Source organism: Rhodnius prolixus, unplaced genomic scaffold (genome assembly GCF_049639745.1).
Source record: "Rhodnius prolixus isolate KJV_2025 unplaced genomic scaffold, Rpr scaffold_6, whole genome shotgun sequence".
Taxonomy (NCBI): domain Eukaryota; kingdom Metazoa; phylum Arthropoda; class Insecta; order Hemiptera; family Reduviidae; genus Rhodnius; species Rhodnius prolixus.
In genome coordinates this window covers 13,642,461-13,662,977 of record NW_027411634.1, presented here as the reverse complement: position 1 = coordinate 13,662,977, position 20,517 = coordinate 13,642,461, and the positions used below count along the sequence as shown (strand labels likewise).

Below are 20,517 nucleotides of genomic sequence, written 5' to 3'. Positions count from 1 at the left end.
TTCCTTATTCTTTCACGGAGTTGAGCAAGCACCTCACTCAGGTAGTAATGTTGATTAATTATAATCAATATTTTCATCCGTTTTGGACGTGAAAGGGCGACCCGGGCGGTCATCATCTCCGACGTCTTCTCGGCGTCATCTTGGAAACGCTTGAATCTCTCAAAAACTTGCGCACGTGATTAACATTCATCGCCATAAACTTCCTTTAATAAAAGATAAGTTTCAGTAGCGGTTTCACCAAGTTTCATGTGAAATTTCACGACAATTCGTTGCTCTACTACATGTGTAGGTATCAATGTTTTCGGCAAAACGAAACTAACACCTCTTACACAAACGACGGTTCCGGTCAGACAGATTTCTCTACAAACACGTGAGACGCTGCAATAGAAAGAGAAGTCTTTACGCTGCACAGCTGTCGGTCGTTAGGATTTGGCGCATGCATAGGTTCATCTGTAGCAGCATCAGTCTCTTTATTTAATAGCCACACCTCGTATATCAATCAATCTTACACATCTTTATTTGAATTGGCTCCATTAGACTTTGTACAGTGCTTTTCTCAGTTATTGTTAAATAGCAATCTTTTACTTGTACAGCTCCTATCTGTTACGAGAAGAGCAGACTCTTGCTGCATTCAACGAATAATGTACCAAAATATTTAATGATAATTTTTTTAAGATTTAAGAAATCTGTATACTAAATTAATTAAAGGTACATCTTAAAATTATAAAATTCATTTTTCACGATCTTTGCATAATTTTTTTTTCTATCGTCTTTATTTTATTTTATTACATATTCATGAGTTAAATGTAATTAGAGTGTTAAATTCATTGGGGAATCCCATAAAATATTATGGTAAGAGATAACTTATATTTTTTTTGGAGGAGAGCTTTTTATTGCTTCCACAAATTTTAATACTTTAATTGTCAGTTAATGTTTCTAAGACTGGATGTCATAAATTTATCCTGATTCTAGCTCATTATACTTTCTCTTAAATAACCAATTTGATGTTCAATTGATATCATTTCATCCTTCTAATCAACTGGAGCTTTTAAAATAATTACCGGCAATCAAGGAAATATTTTTAAGGATTGCATTTTTTTAATATAATTTACCATAATAACTGTACTGAATTTCTGAAACTTATTTATAAACCATTCCCAGTTTAATATTCGGTTTTAGAGTGGTTTCTAATTGCTTCTTTCCTGTGAACTCTTCACAAAGGAACCCATCTAGTTTGGAAGCTAGCGTAATGATTCGGCTAGACGCTAGAACCATCAACGTCTTTATTATTTTCTAGATTCTAGATTTTTATATTTTGTTAAAAGCTCATTTGTCTACTTAGATTTTAATATAGAAATTTAGGCTGCTACGAGGGTCGTTTGAAAAGTCCGTGCAAAAATAAAAACTACTTAATTTTTTGGGGTAAACCTTTTTTATTTTTCAACATAGTCTCCTTTTGGGCTTATACACTTCGTCCAACGCTGCTCTAGTTTGTTGATCCCTTCCGAATAATAGGATTCTATTTCCAGAAGTCTGGAGAATAGGAGGGATGTGAAACGAGTTGGACCCCTATTTCCATTAATTTTGCGACCACAACTGCTGAGGTGTGAGCTGGTGCGTTGTCGTGATGGAAAAGGACTTTTTTGTGGGCCAATCGTGGGCGTTTTTCTTGCAGCTCGGTTTTCAAACGGTCCAATATCGATGAATAATATGCACGTGTTATAGTTTTACCCTTTTCCAGATAGTCGATGAGGATTATTCCTTGCGAATCCCAAAAGACACTCGCCATAATCTTTCCGGCCGAAGGAACGGTCTTCGCCTTTTTTGGCGCAGATTCCCCCTTGGTAACCCATTGTTTAGATTGTTCTTTGGTCTTAGGAGTGTAGTGATGTATCCATGTTTCATCCACAGTGACGAAACGACGCTTAAAGTCCTGCGGATTCTTCGGGAACAGCTTCAAACCGTCCTTGCAACACTTCACACGATTTCGTTTTTGGTCAAGCGTGAGCAATCGCGGCACCCATCTTGCGGATAGCTTTGTCATGTCCAAATGTTGATGCAAAATATTATGTACCCGTTCATTCGAGATGCCCACAGCACTAGCAATCTCACGCACCTTCACTCTTCTGTCATCCATCACCATATCATGGATTTTATCAATGATTTCTGGAGTAGTAACCTCAACAGGGCGACCAGAACGTTCAGCGTCACTTGTGCCCATATGGCCACTCCGAAAATTTTGAAACCACTTATAAACTGTTCTAATCGAAGGTGCAGAGTCACCATAATGTTTATCAAGCTTCTCTTTAGTCTCCTGAGGCGTTTTGCCTTTCATAAAGTAGTGTTTAATCAACACACGAAATTCTTTTTCGTCCATTTTTTGAAAATCACTCGACTTCCTCGATTCAAACGAATGCCAAACACAAAGAAATAGACCGATCTGGCTGAAACTTGGTGTGTGTTCTTCCAAGAGATGCTACTAACTAAACATAACCTCGATACGCGCCAGTAGTGCTATCTCTCTGACTTTGCACGGACTTTTCAAACGACCCTCGTATTTATTCCGACATTTGAACCTCAACAATGCAGCTAGCTGCTTCTTACTGGCCTGTGCAAATTACATGTGTTGCCCCATCTGGTAATGCTGGGCTTCCTGTCTGAGTCCAGATCTTATTGGAGATCAAAATGTGTTCATTGGAAAAAAAAAAGTTTACGGTTTTTTCATCAGTATTCTGGAGATCATTATTTTGTGAAAATTTATTCAAACTTCTTAAGAATAATAATTTACTCGCTGATCAATTAAATTCAGCGTTTCCCAACCATTTTTTTGGCTCGCGTACCACTTGGTAGTACATCATGATAAATTGTACCACTTCGTAAAAATGATTGTATTTCGTGAAAATTGTAATTCCGAGTGTATTATTATTGTCTCTATTTGTATAGAGATACAATATATCTGTTACAAAGGAGTTCCAAGTTCATGTTCACTTTATAAACTTTGTAAAGTGTAAGATCTTAGTTTTAAAACTTTTTTTTAAATAATTAAAAATTGCGTACATATTTTTCTCTTCAAAATTATTAATTAATTTACAAAGTTCTTCTTTAGGATTATTATATTTGTGCCCAAATCTTCTAAATTAATTTCTTTTAAGCATTCAACTACCTGTAAGTACCAATTAAATTTAATGTTGCTTGGATAGAGCTTACTCATTACAATCCAGTCTCTTTAAGCAGATCTTTACACAGTTATCATGATAATTCTATTAAATTTTCTTTATCTTTTATTGATAATGATGTAACTTTTCCTAAATTTTCTTTATAGAAGGGGTTTGAAATCCAGTTATCATTTGAGTTTTCGGGTTTTGGGAAATACTCCATGAAAGACAATTTTAATCCTGTTAAATGTGCTATTAGATTTTCTCGTACTTATATCTTGAGACAGACTAACCTTATTACTTGTACATATTAACAACTTTACTGTATAACATTATTAATAAAAATAATTTTTAATTATAGAAAACAACGTTTCTATGATATTTTTATAATTTAACTTTTTTTTTTAATTTTTTATGACCGCCATTATTGATTATTTATCGCGTACCACCAGTGGTACCACAGGTTGGGAAACGCTGAATCAAATGAATGTCTACAATACTCGTGCTTGAGTAAAAAATAATTAATAATTTTTATTGGCGCGAAACTGACACGTTGAGGGCTCTTCGTAGAACTGTAGGAAATAGCTTAGAAAGTGGAAACATGAGAAATATAATTTTCAAAGACACTAAGACTAAATATTTCAAGAAATTTGTACAGATATAAATAAAGATGAAAGCTAGGATAAAACATCTTTTTTTTATTAAAATAGTAAATAAAGCTTGGAGTGTTCTAATTTAGAAAAATGCGATTTTTCACTAAATGTGTCATCTCATTATAATCAAAATGGAAATAAAATAAACAAAACTCATCTCAACCCATGTTATTTTAGTAAAATATACACCTTTTGCAAATAATTTGGCGTTGATTCTATTTTAAATAAGGATCTCCAAATTTTTTTAATGATCATTTTTAAGTAAAACTTCTTTTTTAAAAAAATAACTTAAAACATTGGTTATGTACGGAAGAATAAAACCAGTCAATCTTAATGAATATTCCAACCTATTCAAAATGGATGGAATTCAAGGTGCTATAACGGACCAGTTCCTCAAAGAAACAATTAACTGGAAAAAATAGATAATAATTATTTTTTTACGATTTTTTTTTGTGAACTTGTTTCAATTTTTAGTTTTGTTTTGAAGTTTATTTATAAGAAGTTGATGAATCTGTGGTGACGCAGTAAGGAAATACAAATTAAAACTGTACAAAAAAGCAAAATGTTGAAAAACATCGAACTTTGATAATGTTTTCTTCGTTTCGTTAAAAAAGTTAAAATTCCCAAATTTTCTTTAAAATAAAGTGCAAATCCTCGTTTAAAAACTTAGTTAATGGTATAGAATGAAGTTTTACTATACATGAGTATTTAAAAGTAGTCGCAAATTAACCAATATGTTTTATAGGTCCTTTGAACTTAGGTCAGGTTTTAGGCTAGTTATATTTAGAATTTCAAAAGGGCATAGTTTGAATGTAGCTTTTGATGCAAGAAATTGCACTTACCTTTGATAATTATTGTTCCATGATTTGGGCAAGAAGATGCTATGCTCTACCTTATTCCTAACCAATACTAGGACTTCGCCAGTGTTTTTGAGACAGGTTATTGTCGTCGCTAGTTTTTTTAAAAATTTAAATCAGGGTAAATCATTTTGTTACTGCCACGTTCTTGTGGACGGCTTCCAGTACCTCTACTAAATATTAAGTTATAAAGGAATCGGTTATTAGCTAAAGAACTGTTGTGACTTGCTACCGGGAGGGAATCTTGGAAAGATTAAGGGAGATGAACTGTCCGATGTATATCTTTCAGTGGTGGCGTCATTTTTGCGGGACAGGGAAGTTTTTGTGCGATCGGATTTTATCAGCGGGTCTTTCGGAACGTTACGCAGGTTTGCCCGCAGGGCTCTATTTCGGGGCCAATTCTGTGGAATATCGTCTACGACTATCTGTTGGCTGGTGACGTTCCGGGATTTGCTGGCTAAGGTCGCGTTCGCCGGCGATTTATTTCTCGTGTTAGGGGGCAGTTGGAGGCGAATGCGACGTCAGGTTTGAATTATGTTTGCACATGGTGTAAGCATAATAAACTAAGGATTGCTCCAAATAAGACGGTGGCAATGTTGCTGAGGAGGGAATCGCTTGCCCCTACCCGTCAGCCGGTAGTCAGATCCTGCGGCGATAGGCGGTGTTGGGTGTCACAGGTCAGATACTTGGGGATGATTCTGGACGCGAAATTAAGCTTTGTGCCAGATGTCAGGGATTTAAGAAGGAAGGATAGTTCTTTGGTAGAACAAGGAAGAAGTGGAGATTGAAAAGGAGGTAGTGAGTACCCTATACCGTGGGGTTCTGGTCGCTCGGGTGACCTACTGCGCGTCGGTTTGTGCCCATCGGGTGGGAACCGCGATTGTGAGGACGTACCTTATGGCCATGCAGCGTTCTATTCTGTTGCTCATGGGGCGTTATAACCGGACAACATTCACGGAGCTTTGCATGTGCTAACGGGGTGCTTGCCATTGGACTTGGAGGTGGTTTAGGCCGCAGTGCGTTATGGTTTGCGAAGGGGTGTGAAAGGGGTACCCCATGGTTAGAACCAAACGAGTCTGACCATGACTGAAGATTATCGGGTATGTTTGGGGAAAGGATGTGTGGTGAAGTGGAAGAATTGGTGAATCGGGAATGGAGGAATAGTTGGCGAACTTCAACTAAGGGTAGAACCACATTTAGCTTCGTCCCCGACGCTGTCGGAGGTAGACGACTGGTTCCCACGGAGATGCCATATGCGGTTGCGCGACTGGTCCGTGGGACATCGTATGTTGCGCGTGCGGAGATCCGGAGACGGTGGAGCATGTTGTCTTGAGCTGTGACCTTTACGACGATTTGCGATCTATTATGTGGCGGAAGTTGGAGTTTCCGTTCCGCGTGGTTGGGGACGTTTTCCCCCTGATATTGGAGAACGCATCAGCGTTGGTGGCTTTCCGTGATTTCTTGTTGGCGGCCTTCGACAGACGGATGACCTCGATGGTGGTTGATCTGATTGGTCAGCTGGGGCGTGAATGTTGTCTGATTGTTGGGGTTTGGTTCATGTGTGTTTCTTCGGGTGTCTACGAGTGTGGTTGTACTTTGTTTTGTTTTATTTATATTTGTATAATTGTTGGCTAATATTGCTATTGTTTTTGTCTTGTATTTGGCGATTGTTTGTGGCTATTGCTTTCTGTTGACGGAATATGGATGTATCCGTGTTTATGTACAAATGCGTCTTTAAACTATTTTTGTCCTCTCTGAGACGATTTTCTCTGTGTATAGTCTCGAAATGCAGCTGTTTTCTGTGTGGTTAAGCTTCAGAGCTATAAAATTGTACTATTAAATTGGCAAACAGCCACTCGCTATATCTTTTAATTTTTATTTCTTTTCATTAATTTTTTTTTTTTTAATATAAAATCAAAACCTAATTATTTGCATGTTTCTACAGAAAGATGGAGTATTAGACTATGGATCCGATCTAAAGCGGAATGAAACTTCAGCATGGGATTTAATAGGCAAATATGCAACGGATGTGTTTGCAAATGAAGCAGTTCGCGTAATTTATTTATTTATTATTTATATATCTTCCGTTACAGTCAAAGACAAAGAGAAGGGTTTGGCACAATTATAAGTATAAAAAAATAAATAAATAAAAAATAAACTAAAAAGTAATAATAATAAATAAAATATTTCTCCATCAATAATGAAGAACCAAACTGTTTACAAATTAAAGTACCTATCTCGAATAAATTGAAAGTTTTCTAAATTTAAAGTAAGCAATTTAAAAAATAAAAATAGTAATAAAGTAAAATAATAATATTAATAGAAAATATCATAATACAAAATTTATAAGAAAAGAAAAATAATATTAATAATTATTATAAAAATACTAAATTACAAATCAAAATATATAGAGCAATTTTCAAATACCCATATTATTCTCCTAACCAAAAATTAATTTTAATAATCATTGTCCAATACGGCGATAAAAAAATAAATAAATACTTTATAAAACTAAAATAAAATGTGCAAATATAGAAAAAAAATAAATAAATACTTTATAAAACTAAAATAAAATGTGCAAATATAGAAAAAAAATAAATAAATACTTTATAAAACTAAAAAAAAAAGGGCAAATATAGAAAAAAAATAAATAAATACTTTATAAAACTAAAATAAAATGTGCAAATATAGAAAAAAAATAAATAAATACTTTATAAAACTAAAATAAAATGTGCAAATATAGAAAAAAAATAAATAAATACTTTATAAAACTAAAATAAAATGTGCAAATATAGAAAAAAATAAAATAAATACTTTATAAAACTAAAATAAAATGTGCAAATATAGAAAAAAAATAAATAAATACTTTATAAAACTAAAATAAAATGTGCAAATATAGAAAAAAATAAATTGTCAGTAAAAAAAGAAAAAAAAAAGTCATTTAATTTAAACTAATGCGATGGCTCCAAGAAGGTCAATAAATGTATTAACTGTAGCTCCATTACTAATGGAAGGCAGAAAATGTTTAATTATAAATTTATTTCTTAACATATCAAATGCTGGACAGACAATAATATTATGAACTAAAACATCAGGCTGGTTCAGGTTATAAAATTTACAAAATACAGTGGTGTCAAAACGAAATTTCTCTTTATTTATATAAATGTTAAAACACTTTTTATAAGATAAATGTTGGTTGTGCGATTAGTCTCAATTTGTTATTGTGAGCATTGAAAGTAAGATAGAGTTCGCTAGAGTAAGAGAAGTTACAAAGAAAAATCTATAAATGGGTACTATAACGACTATCTAGAACAAAATCTAATATCCTAACTGAACTAATTGTTTTTGAAAGCGACCAACAGATTTTAGTAGTTATCGTGAAATGTTTAGGAATCGTGAGACTGCCGAATATGATCTGCTCCTATAAAAAATTAAATATTTTCTCATTTCTGCCGCCCAATTATATGGCACGGTAAAATTAAACAGTTCTATCAGTCTAGAATAGCATATTTTAGGGCAATCGAGAATTTGGCATTACAAGTAAAGATTGCCACCAATTTAATATGCGTTTAAAAATTTTAAACTGTGTATGTCATCTACCAGTTTCCAGTAAGAGTCAGGCGTGGTTCTTGGTAAGTGTAATAATTTTAAAAATCTTAATTGGCCCCTTAAAGCGAATCCCCCTTTTTTTTTAGTTTTAGTATTTTTAGTAAATTAGTTTCATTCATATTAGTGACCAAACTGTAGAGGCAAATTCATAAAACTTTTCTTTATAAAAATATTTCAGTTTTCCTTAAGCTCTGCCATTTTTATAAAGTTTCCGAGCATTCGAATAATAAAATTAGTAATTATCCCAAAATATAGGGGGCTGAAAATTATTTGAGGTTGAGCCAAGTTTCGCAAAAAACATAATACGACAACACTTAAGAAAGATTCAATTTCATCATTTAGTAAATTAAACAAGCAATTAAAATTAATTAAAATCCAAATTTTATATAATCAAAATAAACGCAGGAATAGACTCGAATTTAGAATTTTTATAAGCTACTTACCTTTCTTGAATAAATTATCTCCATTGATTTAGATTGTTGAAGTCCTTTCGTTGTTCTTTTCCTTTTCGAGATCTTAGAAACGCTTGAGGTATTCGAATAAAAAATTTCGTCTTAATTAGAGGTGTATCCAGAAGGAATTAACTGCTCAGAGGATTTAAAAATCATCAGATCATCTTTACATCTAATCATATTAGGTTTATCATTTGTATTTCTTTTTATCATTGTTCTACCGTTTTTATGCCAGAAAAATTCCTTGCTCCTTTAAATCTCTGGCTTGCTGAAATTGTTTGTTAACGAAGAACGAGGTTCATTGAAGTAGGTAAATCTCTTTTGCTCAGCATTTATTTTTTTTTTCTTTATTCTACTTAGCATTTATAACAAATTTTATTTATCTAAAGTTAATGTTAAATTTAAACAGATGACACTTTTCTAAGACCACTGAGAAAAAATAAGAATAAAAATCGGGGTAAAAATCACTAAAAAATTAGTATAAATAGCAGAGCAAAACATGTACATCTACACTCAATGACGGCTCAAGGTCAACTTCCCTCAGCTATATATTAGATTATAAAGGCATTGGATATTAGTTAAATCTATTCCGACCCAAAAGATCTATTGTGACCAGTTATATGCTCCACCCACGTTTTTTTTTAAACGGCGGGAAATTTCGAAAAAATAAAAAACACGTATTTAATCATTTTTAGTCTAGTTTATTTTAAGTGATTGACCCATTTTTTTAAACCCTTGTATCTCGAGATACAGCAACCAATTTTTGTTTTTCAAATGGAACGTTATATTTTTTGTTGCATATTTTTATAGTATTTGAGCTCCTAAAAAAAAACAAAAAAAAATTTTTTTGAAATCGGCTACGTTTTTCAAAAGTAATGGTAATTTAAAATATGAAAAACAAATTTCAGTTTACTGTCAAAGTTACGTTATTTTTTTTTTAAAGAATCTGTACAAACTGGGCACCATCAACGAATAGGCAAGCCAAAACTCTGGACTCCCACGCTTTGCTTGTAGCAGCACTTATGGTAACGAAGTCAAGATCTAGGGAGGCTAGAGTTATTAGACGTTTCAGATCATCGACTGAAGCCACGAAATTAAGGATACTATACTAAGGATACTGTACACTTTATTTTTTAGGTATCCCCACAAAAAATAGTCCATTTGGGTTAAGTACGGAGATCGAGGTGGCCATTGGATGGGACAATGAGTCCCCTAAGCACTTTTCATGGAAATTTTTGTCCAGGAAACCTCGAACCACTCTCGCATTATGTGCCGGGCAACCATCTTGTTGAAAATACATATCTAGCCGACGTTGTAGAAGAACATCTTCAAGCAGAACTGGCAAAATGTCTCTTAAAAAAAAGTTGGATACCTTTCACCAGTTAAGTTCTCTCTGTAGAAGTATGGGCCGACTAGTTGATTTCCTAAAACTCCACACCAAACGTTTCTAGAAAAAACAACCTGAACGTCGAATAAATCTACCCTGCTTAGATCTTGACCACCACCATAAGTGCTGCTACAAGCAAAGCGTGGGAGTCCAGAATTTTGGCTTGCCTATCCGTTGGTTGCGCCCAGTTTGAACAGATTCTTTAAAAAAAGACTTTGACAGTAAACTGAAATTTGTTTTTCATATTTTAAATTACCATAACTTTTGAAAAACCTAACCAATTTCAAAAAATTTTATTCTGTTTTTTTAGGAGCCCAAATACTATAAAAATATGCAACAAAAAATATAACGTTCCATTTGAAAAACAAAAGTTGGATGCTGTATCTCGAGATACATGAGTTTAAAAAAATGGGTCAATCACTGAAAATAAACTAGACTAAAAATGATTGAATACGTGTTTTTTATTTTTTCGAAATTTCCCGCCGTTTAAAAAAAAAGTGGGTGGAGCATATAACTCTGGTCACCCTGTATATGTAGACATCTGTTTTTATCCTCTCTGAGACATTTTTCTCTGTTTTCAGTTTCAAAATGCAGCTGTTTTCTGTTTGATTAAGGTTTTTTAAGCTTCAGAGCTATAAAGTTACACTATTAAATTGGCAAACAGCCACTCACTATATCTTTTAATTTTTTTTTCCATTTTTAGGTTAAATCAAAACTTCTAATTATTTACATGTTTCTCTACAGAATGATGGAGTATCCTACTATGGATTCGATCTAAGGCGAAATGAAACTTCAGCATGGGATTTAGTGGGCAAATATGCAACGGATGTGTTTACAACTGAAGCAGTTCGGGTAATTAAATCACACCCAACCAACGAGCCATTATTTCTATACATGGCGTATACAGCTGTTCATGCCACTAACAGAGGTCGTTTTTTGGAAGCGCCTCAAGCTAGAGTTAATTCTTTCAAATATATATTAGATCCAAATAGAAGGACTTTTGCAGGTAAATAATTTTAATCATTTATTTTTTAACACATTTTGCAGAAATTCATCTTATTAAGTAGCAATAAGAATAAATGCCTCTATCGGAGACTTTCCAAAAATATTGTATTATTTAGTTTTTGTTAGATTTTAGAAAAGGAATAAACATTTTTCTGCAACCATGTAGGAATGTTCTCATTACTCAATTAAAATCAGCTGTGTAATGCCCAACTTTACCTCACTAGTGGAGAAAAATTCCCATTAATGCCCAACTTTACCTCACTAGTGGGGAAAAATTCCCATTAATGCCCAACTTTACCTCACTAGTGGGGAAAAATTCCCATTAATGTCACTTTCCTCATTAGTGAGTGGAAAAACTTTATTGTGCTTCCTTGATATAAGAAGTTTTGTTATTAAATATTTTCTATAAAACTTTAATAAGCTTATTTAAATTTATTTTATTTAAATAATTAAAAAACGAATATTAAAAAATAAAATAAAAATTGAAAGGAATATAGAAATAAAAATAATACTTTAATAAATAGATATTTTTAATTATAACAGTTAAAAAGGTGTAATAGTTATTTATTTAACAGTGGAAAGTAGTACTTTTCCTCACGCGAGGCAGGGTTTGCACAAGTGCAAATTGCCGAGTGTGAGGAAAATACTTTACACTCGAGTTAAATATTATATTTTTTCTGCAACCATTTATTAACTAATAAAATTAAAAATTTCATTTTTACAGTCTACAAAAAGTAATTTATTTATTATAAACATTTATTGTTATATTACAATTATTTACATTACTTACGTATTTACATTACTTATTACATTTTCTGCTGTTTCTTTTATTGATGGAGGAGTGTTTTCTAAACAGGCATCACTAGAATCCATTTTAAATTTCTATAAGGTAACACTATAACCTTTTTAACTGTTATAATTAAAAATATCTGATTATTTATTAAAATATTATTTTTATTTCTATATTCCTTTCAATTTTTATTTTATTTTTTTAATATTCGTTTTTTAATTATTTAGATAAAATAAATTTAAATAAGCTTATTAGAGTTTTACAGAAAATAATTATGTTAATAACAAAACTTCTTATATCAAGGAAGCACAATAAAGTTTTTCCACTCACTTGTGCGGAAAGTGACACTAATGGGAATTTCCCCCCACTAGTGTGGGAAGTTGGGCATTACACAGCTGATTTTAATTGAGTAATGAGAACTTCCCTACATGGTTGCAGAAAAAGTATTTTCCTCACACACGGCAATTTGCACTTGCACTTGCCTCGCTTCGCTCGCTCGTGCGTGCAAACCCTGCCTCATATGAGGAAAAGTACTACTTTCCACACTTGTTAAATAAATAACTATTAAGACGATGAATTGTACCCAAAAATAGAAAAGAAAATATAATTTACATGAAGCAATTTTTAAAATCTATTTCTTTTTAAATTTGTAGCTGAGAGTTTTCTCGTTTACAAGAGATCTTTAAATTTCAATAGCAGTTCACGAACTGATTCGTAAATCCATTTTAGACTCCACTGAAGACGTAACAAAGTATCTTCTTGTTAGGAATGCTTTCTTTGAGATTAAAGAAATCTCTTTAAAATATGTGGTTTATGAACTAAATATAATCTTCTGAAGGTTTAGTTTCTTAGGTATACAAGAAAAGAACGCTAGAATCTTTAATCAGTCCATTTATGACCCAAAAATTCCATCAGAAAATGATCTTCCAATTTATTGAAAATTCTAAAAAAACTTGAGATTGGCCATGGAATCAAAATCAGTGTCTGGAGACACAAATTTAGATGTGGTCTTATCTTATTTTATTTATGACTAGAAGATAAAACCAAACAAAAAAAATGCTAGGAAATTGTATGTTCAAGAAGTAATAAACTTGAATAATATTCAGTTTAAATCCAAATTTTACGCATTAGTTCTTGATAAATTTAAACAGGTGCAACGGTAATCTAGAATGGGATAGGTCGTGATCGTAAAAAATAGCTAGACTTCCTTGATATAGTCCTAATGAGTAGGTAAGGTAGCCAAGAATTTAACTGTTAGCTAATAAGCAACAAAATACGTTGAAATGCTAACAATAATCTTAGCTTGCTACAGAATGTCAAGCTTGTAAAATTGATAAATTATAAATATTAAATGGTTTTTGTAACTGTAAGGCATTACAAGGTATAAAATAAATTGCTAAAGCAGATTTGGGTGAAAATTTAAAAATTTAAATACTGTCCTTTTAATCGACAAAATAAAAATAAAAAAACTCAGACCCAGTTTTTCTTTTGAAATACTAAAACTACATATATCTCGATCATCAATCTTAATATTTCGCAATGGCAAAATGGCAAGTGTAAACTTATTTTCTATAAAAAAAAAATAGAATGTAGGTTGAAAAACGAATCTGGCTAAGTTATTGAAATAAATGTTTAAATAAGGAGTAACTGACTTCAATACTTACAAGTAATTAGGTTCCGTTAGTATTGAAACAATTAGCCTGTACTCTCTGAGAAATTACTGATGCAAATCGGAGCAAATTGACCTTGGAATAATGTTTAATTTTGAACATTATTACCTACTTGTGAAAGATTTTTCATAACTTCTCTCCATTTGGTAATGAAAGATAATGAAAACCAATTCGAAACCATTTTAATTCCTTTTGGCCTGTGATTCTAGTATGAATCAGTCTTCGTAACAAGAACACTTCGAAACTTTACTGTAGGTAATTACCTTCTTAAAATGAGCTTATACATATGCCTCCAATGTGTAGAAGAAATCAGCCAATGTGCACGCTGGTAGCAGTCAAAGAGGAGATAACCTTAGTAGGTTGCAGTTATTGTTATCCTGAAATTATCAGACATACGTACTTATTCCTTGGCTAGTTCGGTTTTACAGATCCTCATGGCAATAGCATTATGAAAATAATTGTCATGGTGTACGCTCAATAAATAAAAATGTACAATGTTCGGACAGATGACTGTACTTAAAAAAAAAATAATTGTGAGGGTTATAAGTTATTAAATGGTAAGTAGTATCTCAAATGTCCTCCAAAACTTTTTCTCAGATTTTAGTTCAAGATAATTTTTTCCTTTTTTCTGTGGAAATCTGGAATGAATATTGTTGGCAAACATAAAGCAGGGTACTTTTATTAAATTAGTTTCTCTTTGTTCATCTCACAATTTAATGATTTCATTTTCAAAAATGTATACCTTTACTTAATCCTGAACTATATTAAAGCAAAATGATTCGAACACAAAGTTTTTGGAACGCTGAATGTGGAAACCCAACGTAATGTAAGGCAGTCGAGCCTAACGTTGATTACGGGAATTCCCCATATCCTGTTCATTTCTCTTATTTCTGCGTTCTATTTCCTTGAAGTTTTTTCCAACGGTAAAAAGAAATGTAGAATAAAGTATGATAGCTATATATTTTTCGCTCATACCTGATCGGTGGTTGGACTAAAATCCGCCAGAAGTACAAATTACATTATTTACTTTTACTGAACTTAGTTTGAATATTTACAGTTATTATTACTCTTATGTCTTCTTCCAGGTATGTTGTCAAAAATGGACGATAGTGTTGGAGACATTGTAGACGCTCTCAGTGAACAAGGGATGTTGGACAATACGATTATCTTATTTCTGTCTGACAATGGCGCTCCTTCTCCTCCGCAGTCTGTTTACCCAAACTGGGGCTCCAATTTTCCATTGAGAGGTGTAAGTATGTTCAATATAATATTAATTTCTTTGTACCTGCTTCTACAAATATCAGATGTTGTTGATCATTCGCTTTCACTACTTGATTGAGTGATTAGCTGTGGAAGAGACAGACTATATCTTGAAAGGCCAGCGGTATATCTTTTATTGAATTTTGTGCCCCACTTTATTTGGAGAGTTTGATTGAAACCGAAACTTAGATTTTGAAGCTTGTATCTGCTATTAAATTAGTTGATATTAAAACTTTTTATTTTTATGCAGGCAAAAGAAACATTATGGGAAGGCGGTGTTCGTAGCCCTTCATTTATCTGGTCTTCTCAACTACAAGCTCATCCTAGGGTTTCAAACCAATTGTTCCACGTCACTGATTGGTTACCAACTTTGTACATTGCTGCAGGTAAACAGTACTGTTCTTTACTTTATATTATAAACTTGTAAAAAAAGAACCAACATGTTCAATTAGAGGTCGGTTGATTTAACCACAATTTTATTTAATAGATATACTGTTTAAGAAATTTCAAAGCTCATAAAAAATAAGTAAAGTTAAAATAAATAAGTCTAACATAATAATGTTAAAAATTATTTTTACTTTTAAGCAATAAAATGAAATAAAAAAATTCCATAATAATTTAAATATTTTTTTCTTCTTATAACAACCTCCAAGAAATAATTATCTGAATCAAGGTTTTTGCATTATCTTATTGCGGAAATAAGAGCAGTTTTTGTCGTTTAAAACTGATCCTCACTTGAGAAAAATGTTAATGATAATTACATTCAAATTGCAGTTTACTTTAATAATTGCCTTTACCTTTCAATAAAATATTTTTTTGTTTTTCCTATTTGAGACCTCCATTTTAAATATGAGCCTTATCTAAACGATTTAATTTTTAAGAAATAACAAATGTATATTCATTATTTTGACTATATTTAACGTTTCCTATTTAAGTACAATTTTGTATTATCTCAAAAAACAAAATATTGAAGTTTTAGTTCTATTATAGTAATGATTATTTATATTTAATTTAAATTAATGGAAAAGTTAAGCTTTTTTCTTGAAAAATAATCGTTTTGGATCTAATAATAATAATAATAATAATAATAATATACATTTATTTTAGAAGATATAGTACATAATATTTTTTAACAATGTACAAAAGGCATGGCTAACGCCGTCTGCCAGAGTTTGGTTACTAAAATGAAAAGAAAGAAAAAACTTAATAAATTATATGAAAATAAACTTAATGGCACAAAAAAAAAAATAAAATAAAATAAAATAAAAAAAATAATAATAATAATACAACAATAAAATAATAAAATAAAATAGTACACTGTGAGCGAAAATTAAAAGTCAATTTTTTAAATCAAATTAATTGTAATTAAAAAAGCAGTATTTTCAAAATCAAAAAATTAATAATTGAATTCTCTAATGAGACTGTATCTATAGTTCCAAGCCTGCCTGGCAAAACTAATCAAATCACTGCAAATATGCTGATTCCCCAAAACATCAATGACATATTGAGCATCTAAGAATTTCACACCGAGACTCCTCAGTCGAAATTCCGAAAGGATTGGGCACTCGCAGAGGAAGTGATACAAGTCCTCCCTGCTATTCAAATTGCATAATGCACATTTCTCTTTTTGGGCAGCTTTATCAATCCATGGCACATAGTTCAGATAAAGCATTTCCCCTCTAATTTTAAACCACCACCTCAGACTTGACATGCCCAACTGGGTGGTAGAGCCAACTTTAAAGATCCCAAGCCGTCCCCTAGTCTCAAGCAGTGTCCCATAAAGGATAAAACGCTCGGATTTCAAAGCGCGGCCCACAGATTCGTCCAGACAAGCCTCTTTCATCCTGCGCGTTTTGGATCTATATAGTATACAAGGACCTCTTTCGTGTTGCAATGACAGGGATCTGGATTAGTGAATTACGAAGGTCAAGAATACTATGTTTTAAATGATATTTAAACTAATTTTCTTATCAATAAAATTGTGGATTTCAATTTTTTGCGCTTTGGTGGGCACTCAATGGCACGGGGCTATCTGTGTCATGCCACCGCACCAATCGCATATCATTAATACGCCTTGTCATCTAAACAAAAATGCAAATATAGGTAGTTTTTTTTTTCAGCTTAACTTCAATCCCAACAAATTTTTAAATTATGTATGTTTGAATTACTTAATTGTTTAGGAGGTGATCGATTTCAGTTACCAGTAGACTTGGATGGAGAAGACCAGTGGTACACTTTACTTTGGAATTTGCCATCAAATAGAGCCCAAGCACTTCTGAATATTAACGAAAGAGAAAGATCCGCGGCAATAGTTACAAATTTTAAAGCACCAGATGGAGGTGATTATCTTTGGAAACTGGTTGTCGGTAAGCTAATCTTTTTTTTTTTTGTTTACTTTTAATGCTTAAGATTATTGAAATTCTGCTAGGTTACTTTCATTCGCCTTAAGAAAATCATATTTCTTGTAAATATGAAGCTTTTTATTAAACGAAACATTTTTATAAAGTCTGAGGTACAGCTCATTGATGAAATCCTTATTTGGATTTTGTTGAAATAGTGCTGCAACCTCACGACTCCACAGTCCATATTGTACCTTGGCCTCTTTCATGATTACCTTCTTGGCTCTTCAGCGCCTTTCCTTTCTTCTCTGCAGCCTCACTCCTAAGCGCTGCAAGTCCTCCATATCCTGCAGCCATCTAAGCCTTAATCTCTTCTCGTTAGATATTGCCCAAATAATTAATATGAATTTTATTCGTCGCAATCTTTCTTTTAAACGGCTACCAAGAAATCTTGTTCTATGGTTTACAGTTTATCGTGGCCTAGTTCACTCCGTAATCGGATTGAACATTCTTTATAATAAGGATAAAAGTACGAGGGTCGTTTGAAAAGTCCGTGCAAAAATAAAAACCACTTAATTTTTTGGGGTAAACCTTTTTTATTTTTCAACAAAGTCTCCTTTTAGGCTTATACACTTCGTCCAACGCTGCTCTAGTTTGTTGATCCCTTCCGAATAATAGGATTTGTCCAAGTCTGAAAAATAGCCATTCGTTTCTGCAATCACCTCCTCGTTTGAATAAAATCTTTTTCCCGCAATTATAATTGCGTTACCTTTAAGTTTGAAAAATCATTCATTTTTATATAATATAATAAACAATTTATTAAAGTTATTGCACCTTGTCTAATTAGAAAATTGTCAGAATTATACTAGAAGAAATTCGAGTTAGTTTCTCACGATAGATTTGAGAAACATTTAGTGGATTAATGCTACATTTTTTCAATCTTTCTTTTAAGGTACAACAGCTGGAGGAAGATATGACGGTTTTTATAATGATGTGAGTTCTCGCATGAATCCTGTTTATGATGTAGGCAGAGTTGTAAATAGTAAAGCATATCGAGCTGTTAGTAGCGTATATACACCATCATCCAACGAGGTAATTATTAATAAAGGACTTTTGCTTCTATTCGTTGGTAATTTTTTAATAGTCTCAGTGCAATATTTGCTTCTAAACATGTTCTGTCATTGCTGGCAAAGCAAAAATTCTTTTTTTTTCTCAGATTCTCGAATTTGCACTACCGCTAGCTAATCCCTTCTCTTAGTTAAAATTTGTTTGTTTTTCTTCTGTAAAATAGTATGATCTTTGCATACAAGAAATAACTACTACGAGGTTTGTAAATTAAGTAATGAGACTGATTTTTTTAAAATTTTTTTTATTCAAAAAGAATTACAATTCTATATTGTCACCTTCAAAATAACTTCCTTCTGAGTCTTGGGTGGCTCCTCAGCCTCCTTATTCGCCTGACTTGAGTCCTTGTGACTTTTTTCTCTTCCCGAAGATGAAAAATCACCTCAAGGGAACTCATTTTGGGACAGTCGAACGGCTGTAACCGACCAGCTGAAGGCTATTCCAGTATCGGAGTTCGAGCACTGCTATGAGGGGTGGAAGAAACGTCTCCAGCGCTGTGTGGCTTCAGAAGGAAGTTATTTTGAAGGTCACAATACAGAATTGTAATTCCTTTTGAATAAAAAAATTTAAAAAAAAATCAGTCTTATTACTTAATTTACAGACCTCGTATATCACTTGCTAAACTGAGAGCAAAATGTTCTTAATTGCAAAACGTATTTAGTTTAAGTTTTCGCTAATCTATTCAGCATGCTGGATAGAATCGAGGCCTTTGATGTCGAGAAGTAATAAAAATCAACTTTAGAGGCTAACAATCTTGTCGTTAAATTTTATTCAGTTGATTTATTTGTCTTGCTGAAGGAAAAAGAAAGACAAGAAGTGGCAGCATTTTTTAGCAGCTCCAACTTTCCCAAGTGTTTAATGTCCTTGAAGATGTTCTACGAGAAACAATTTTGATAAAGATGGCTAGTTGCTGAAACTGAACTGGTAACAATCAAGGGACTGAAACTTAAATGTTTTTTTAAAGGCGAGAAGTAATTTTATTTGAATTCTGCTAGACATTTGGGAAAAACTAACCAAACATTAAGCTGATTAAATATAATTTTAAACACATTTTAATTTAAGCATATGTGAACTGAAATAGTAAAACCTTAATTAAATAAGATTGTTTTGTTTTTTTTCAGGGCACAATGCTGAGTTTACGAGCACAAAGTGAAGTAGTATGTAATAAAGATGTATTCGCCAGTTGGCGTACACCAGATTGCAGTGTACATCCATGTCTTTTTGATCTACACAACGATCCTTGTGAATTTGTCGATTTAGCTCCAAATAATACAGCCATAGTTCAAAGGTTATACGATACTTTAAAATTATTGAGGAGAACGTTAGTCCCTCAGTCCAATCAACCTTCTGACTATGTGTCTGCTGATCCAGCGAGATTTAATAATACATGGTCTCCTTGGTCTTCTTAAACAAAAAGAAAAAAAGGGAATAAGTGTAATTTGAATTACATTTTATTAAAAAAAAAAAGTGCTCTATAAATGAGCGTTGTTCGGAAATTCCGAATTGGAAATGGAAGACATTCAATTTCGGTTGATCGCTGTCATTTTATATTTCTACTGTCGTTCTCGTAGAACTATTTCTATCGACTATACTGAGTAGTAGATTAGTTGTTTATTTTAATGACCGTTGGTAATATAATGAAATGTACTGTTACAAAAAATGAAAAAAAATAGAAAAATAGTTATAGGAACCATTAACTAATCACCCTCTGTTTTAATGAAATGAATAGATTCAAATACTCTGAGAAAACACTCTTATCAGTTTATCTTCTTAGTTTCCCCATTAAATAAGTTGAAAGGTAATTCGAAAGACATTTTACGCCAACTGTCCTAAAAATGAAACCAAAATGGAAGGTATTGAGTTCAAAAAAGAAAAAGAATATATTCCAATATCCTTAAATATCCTGTAATCTAAACATTTCCACAGCTTTTTTATCTCTCAGGGTCTAGATTAGATTAGACAAGGGCGGCCTCAAGGTCTACGCCACTGCGACCCCTTTGGATCTATTGTGGCTCCTCTCACTCTAAAGCTCACCCTCCCAGACCTGTCCTTTTAATCAGACTCTCAATGCTGGAGAACGACTATTGGGTAAAGCTCATAGGCCTTGGTTTTTCCTCCCCTGAGAAGTAACATCCTTAGCTAGACAAGCCCCTCACACTGACACAACACGTGCAGTGCTGTTTCCTCCTCTTCCTGACAGAACCAGCAAAGGCTA

The 20,517-nt window shown here is 32.6% G+C and overlaps 1 protein-coding gene across 2 annotated transcripts in view; it reads left to right on the top strand.

Annotated features, from left to right (window-relative positions):
* LOC141461158 (arylsulfatase B-like) overlaps positions 1-20,181 on the top strand; it is a 52,877-nt gene extending 32,696 nt beyond the window's left edge. Inside the window, exons 5-11 of one of the 2 annotated variants that reach the window (XM_074141926.1) lie at positions 6,611-6,718; positions 10,858-11,119; positions 14,664-14,827; positions 15,089-15,224; positions 17,019-17,204; positions 18,130-18,269; positions 19,424-20,181. In XM_074141926.1, coding sequence (XP_073998027.1) covers positions 6,611-6,718; positions 10,858-11,119; positions 14,664-14,827; positions 15,089-15,224; positions 17,019-17,204; positions 18,130-18,269; positions 19,424-19,711 — 1,284 coding nt within the window. In that variant the 3' untranslated portion in view covers positions 19,712-20,181. The remainder of the gene's footprint in view (positions 1-6,610; positions 6,719-10,857; positions 11,120-14,663; positions 14,828-15,088; positions 15,225-17,018; positions 17,205-18,129; positions 18,270-19,423) is intronic. The other variant, XM_074141927.1, reaches the window with a different exon arrangement.
* Positions 20,182-20,517: the final 336 nt, after the last annotated feature.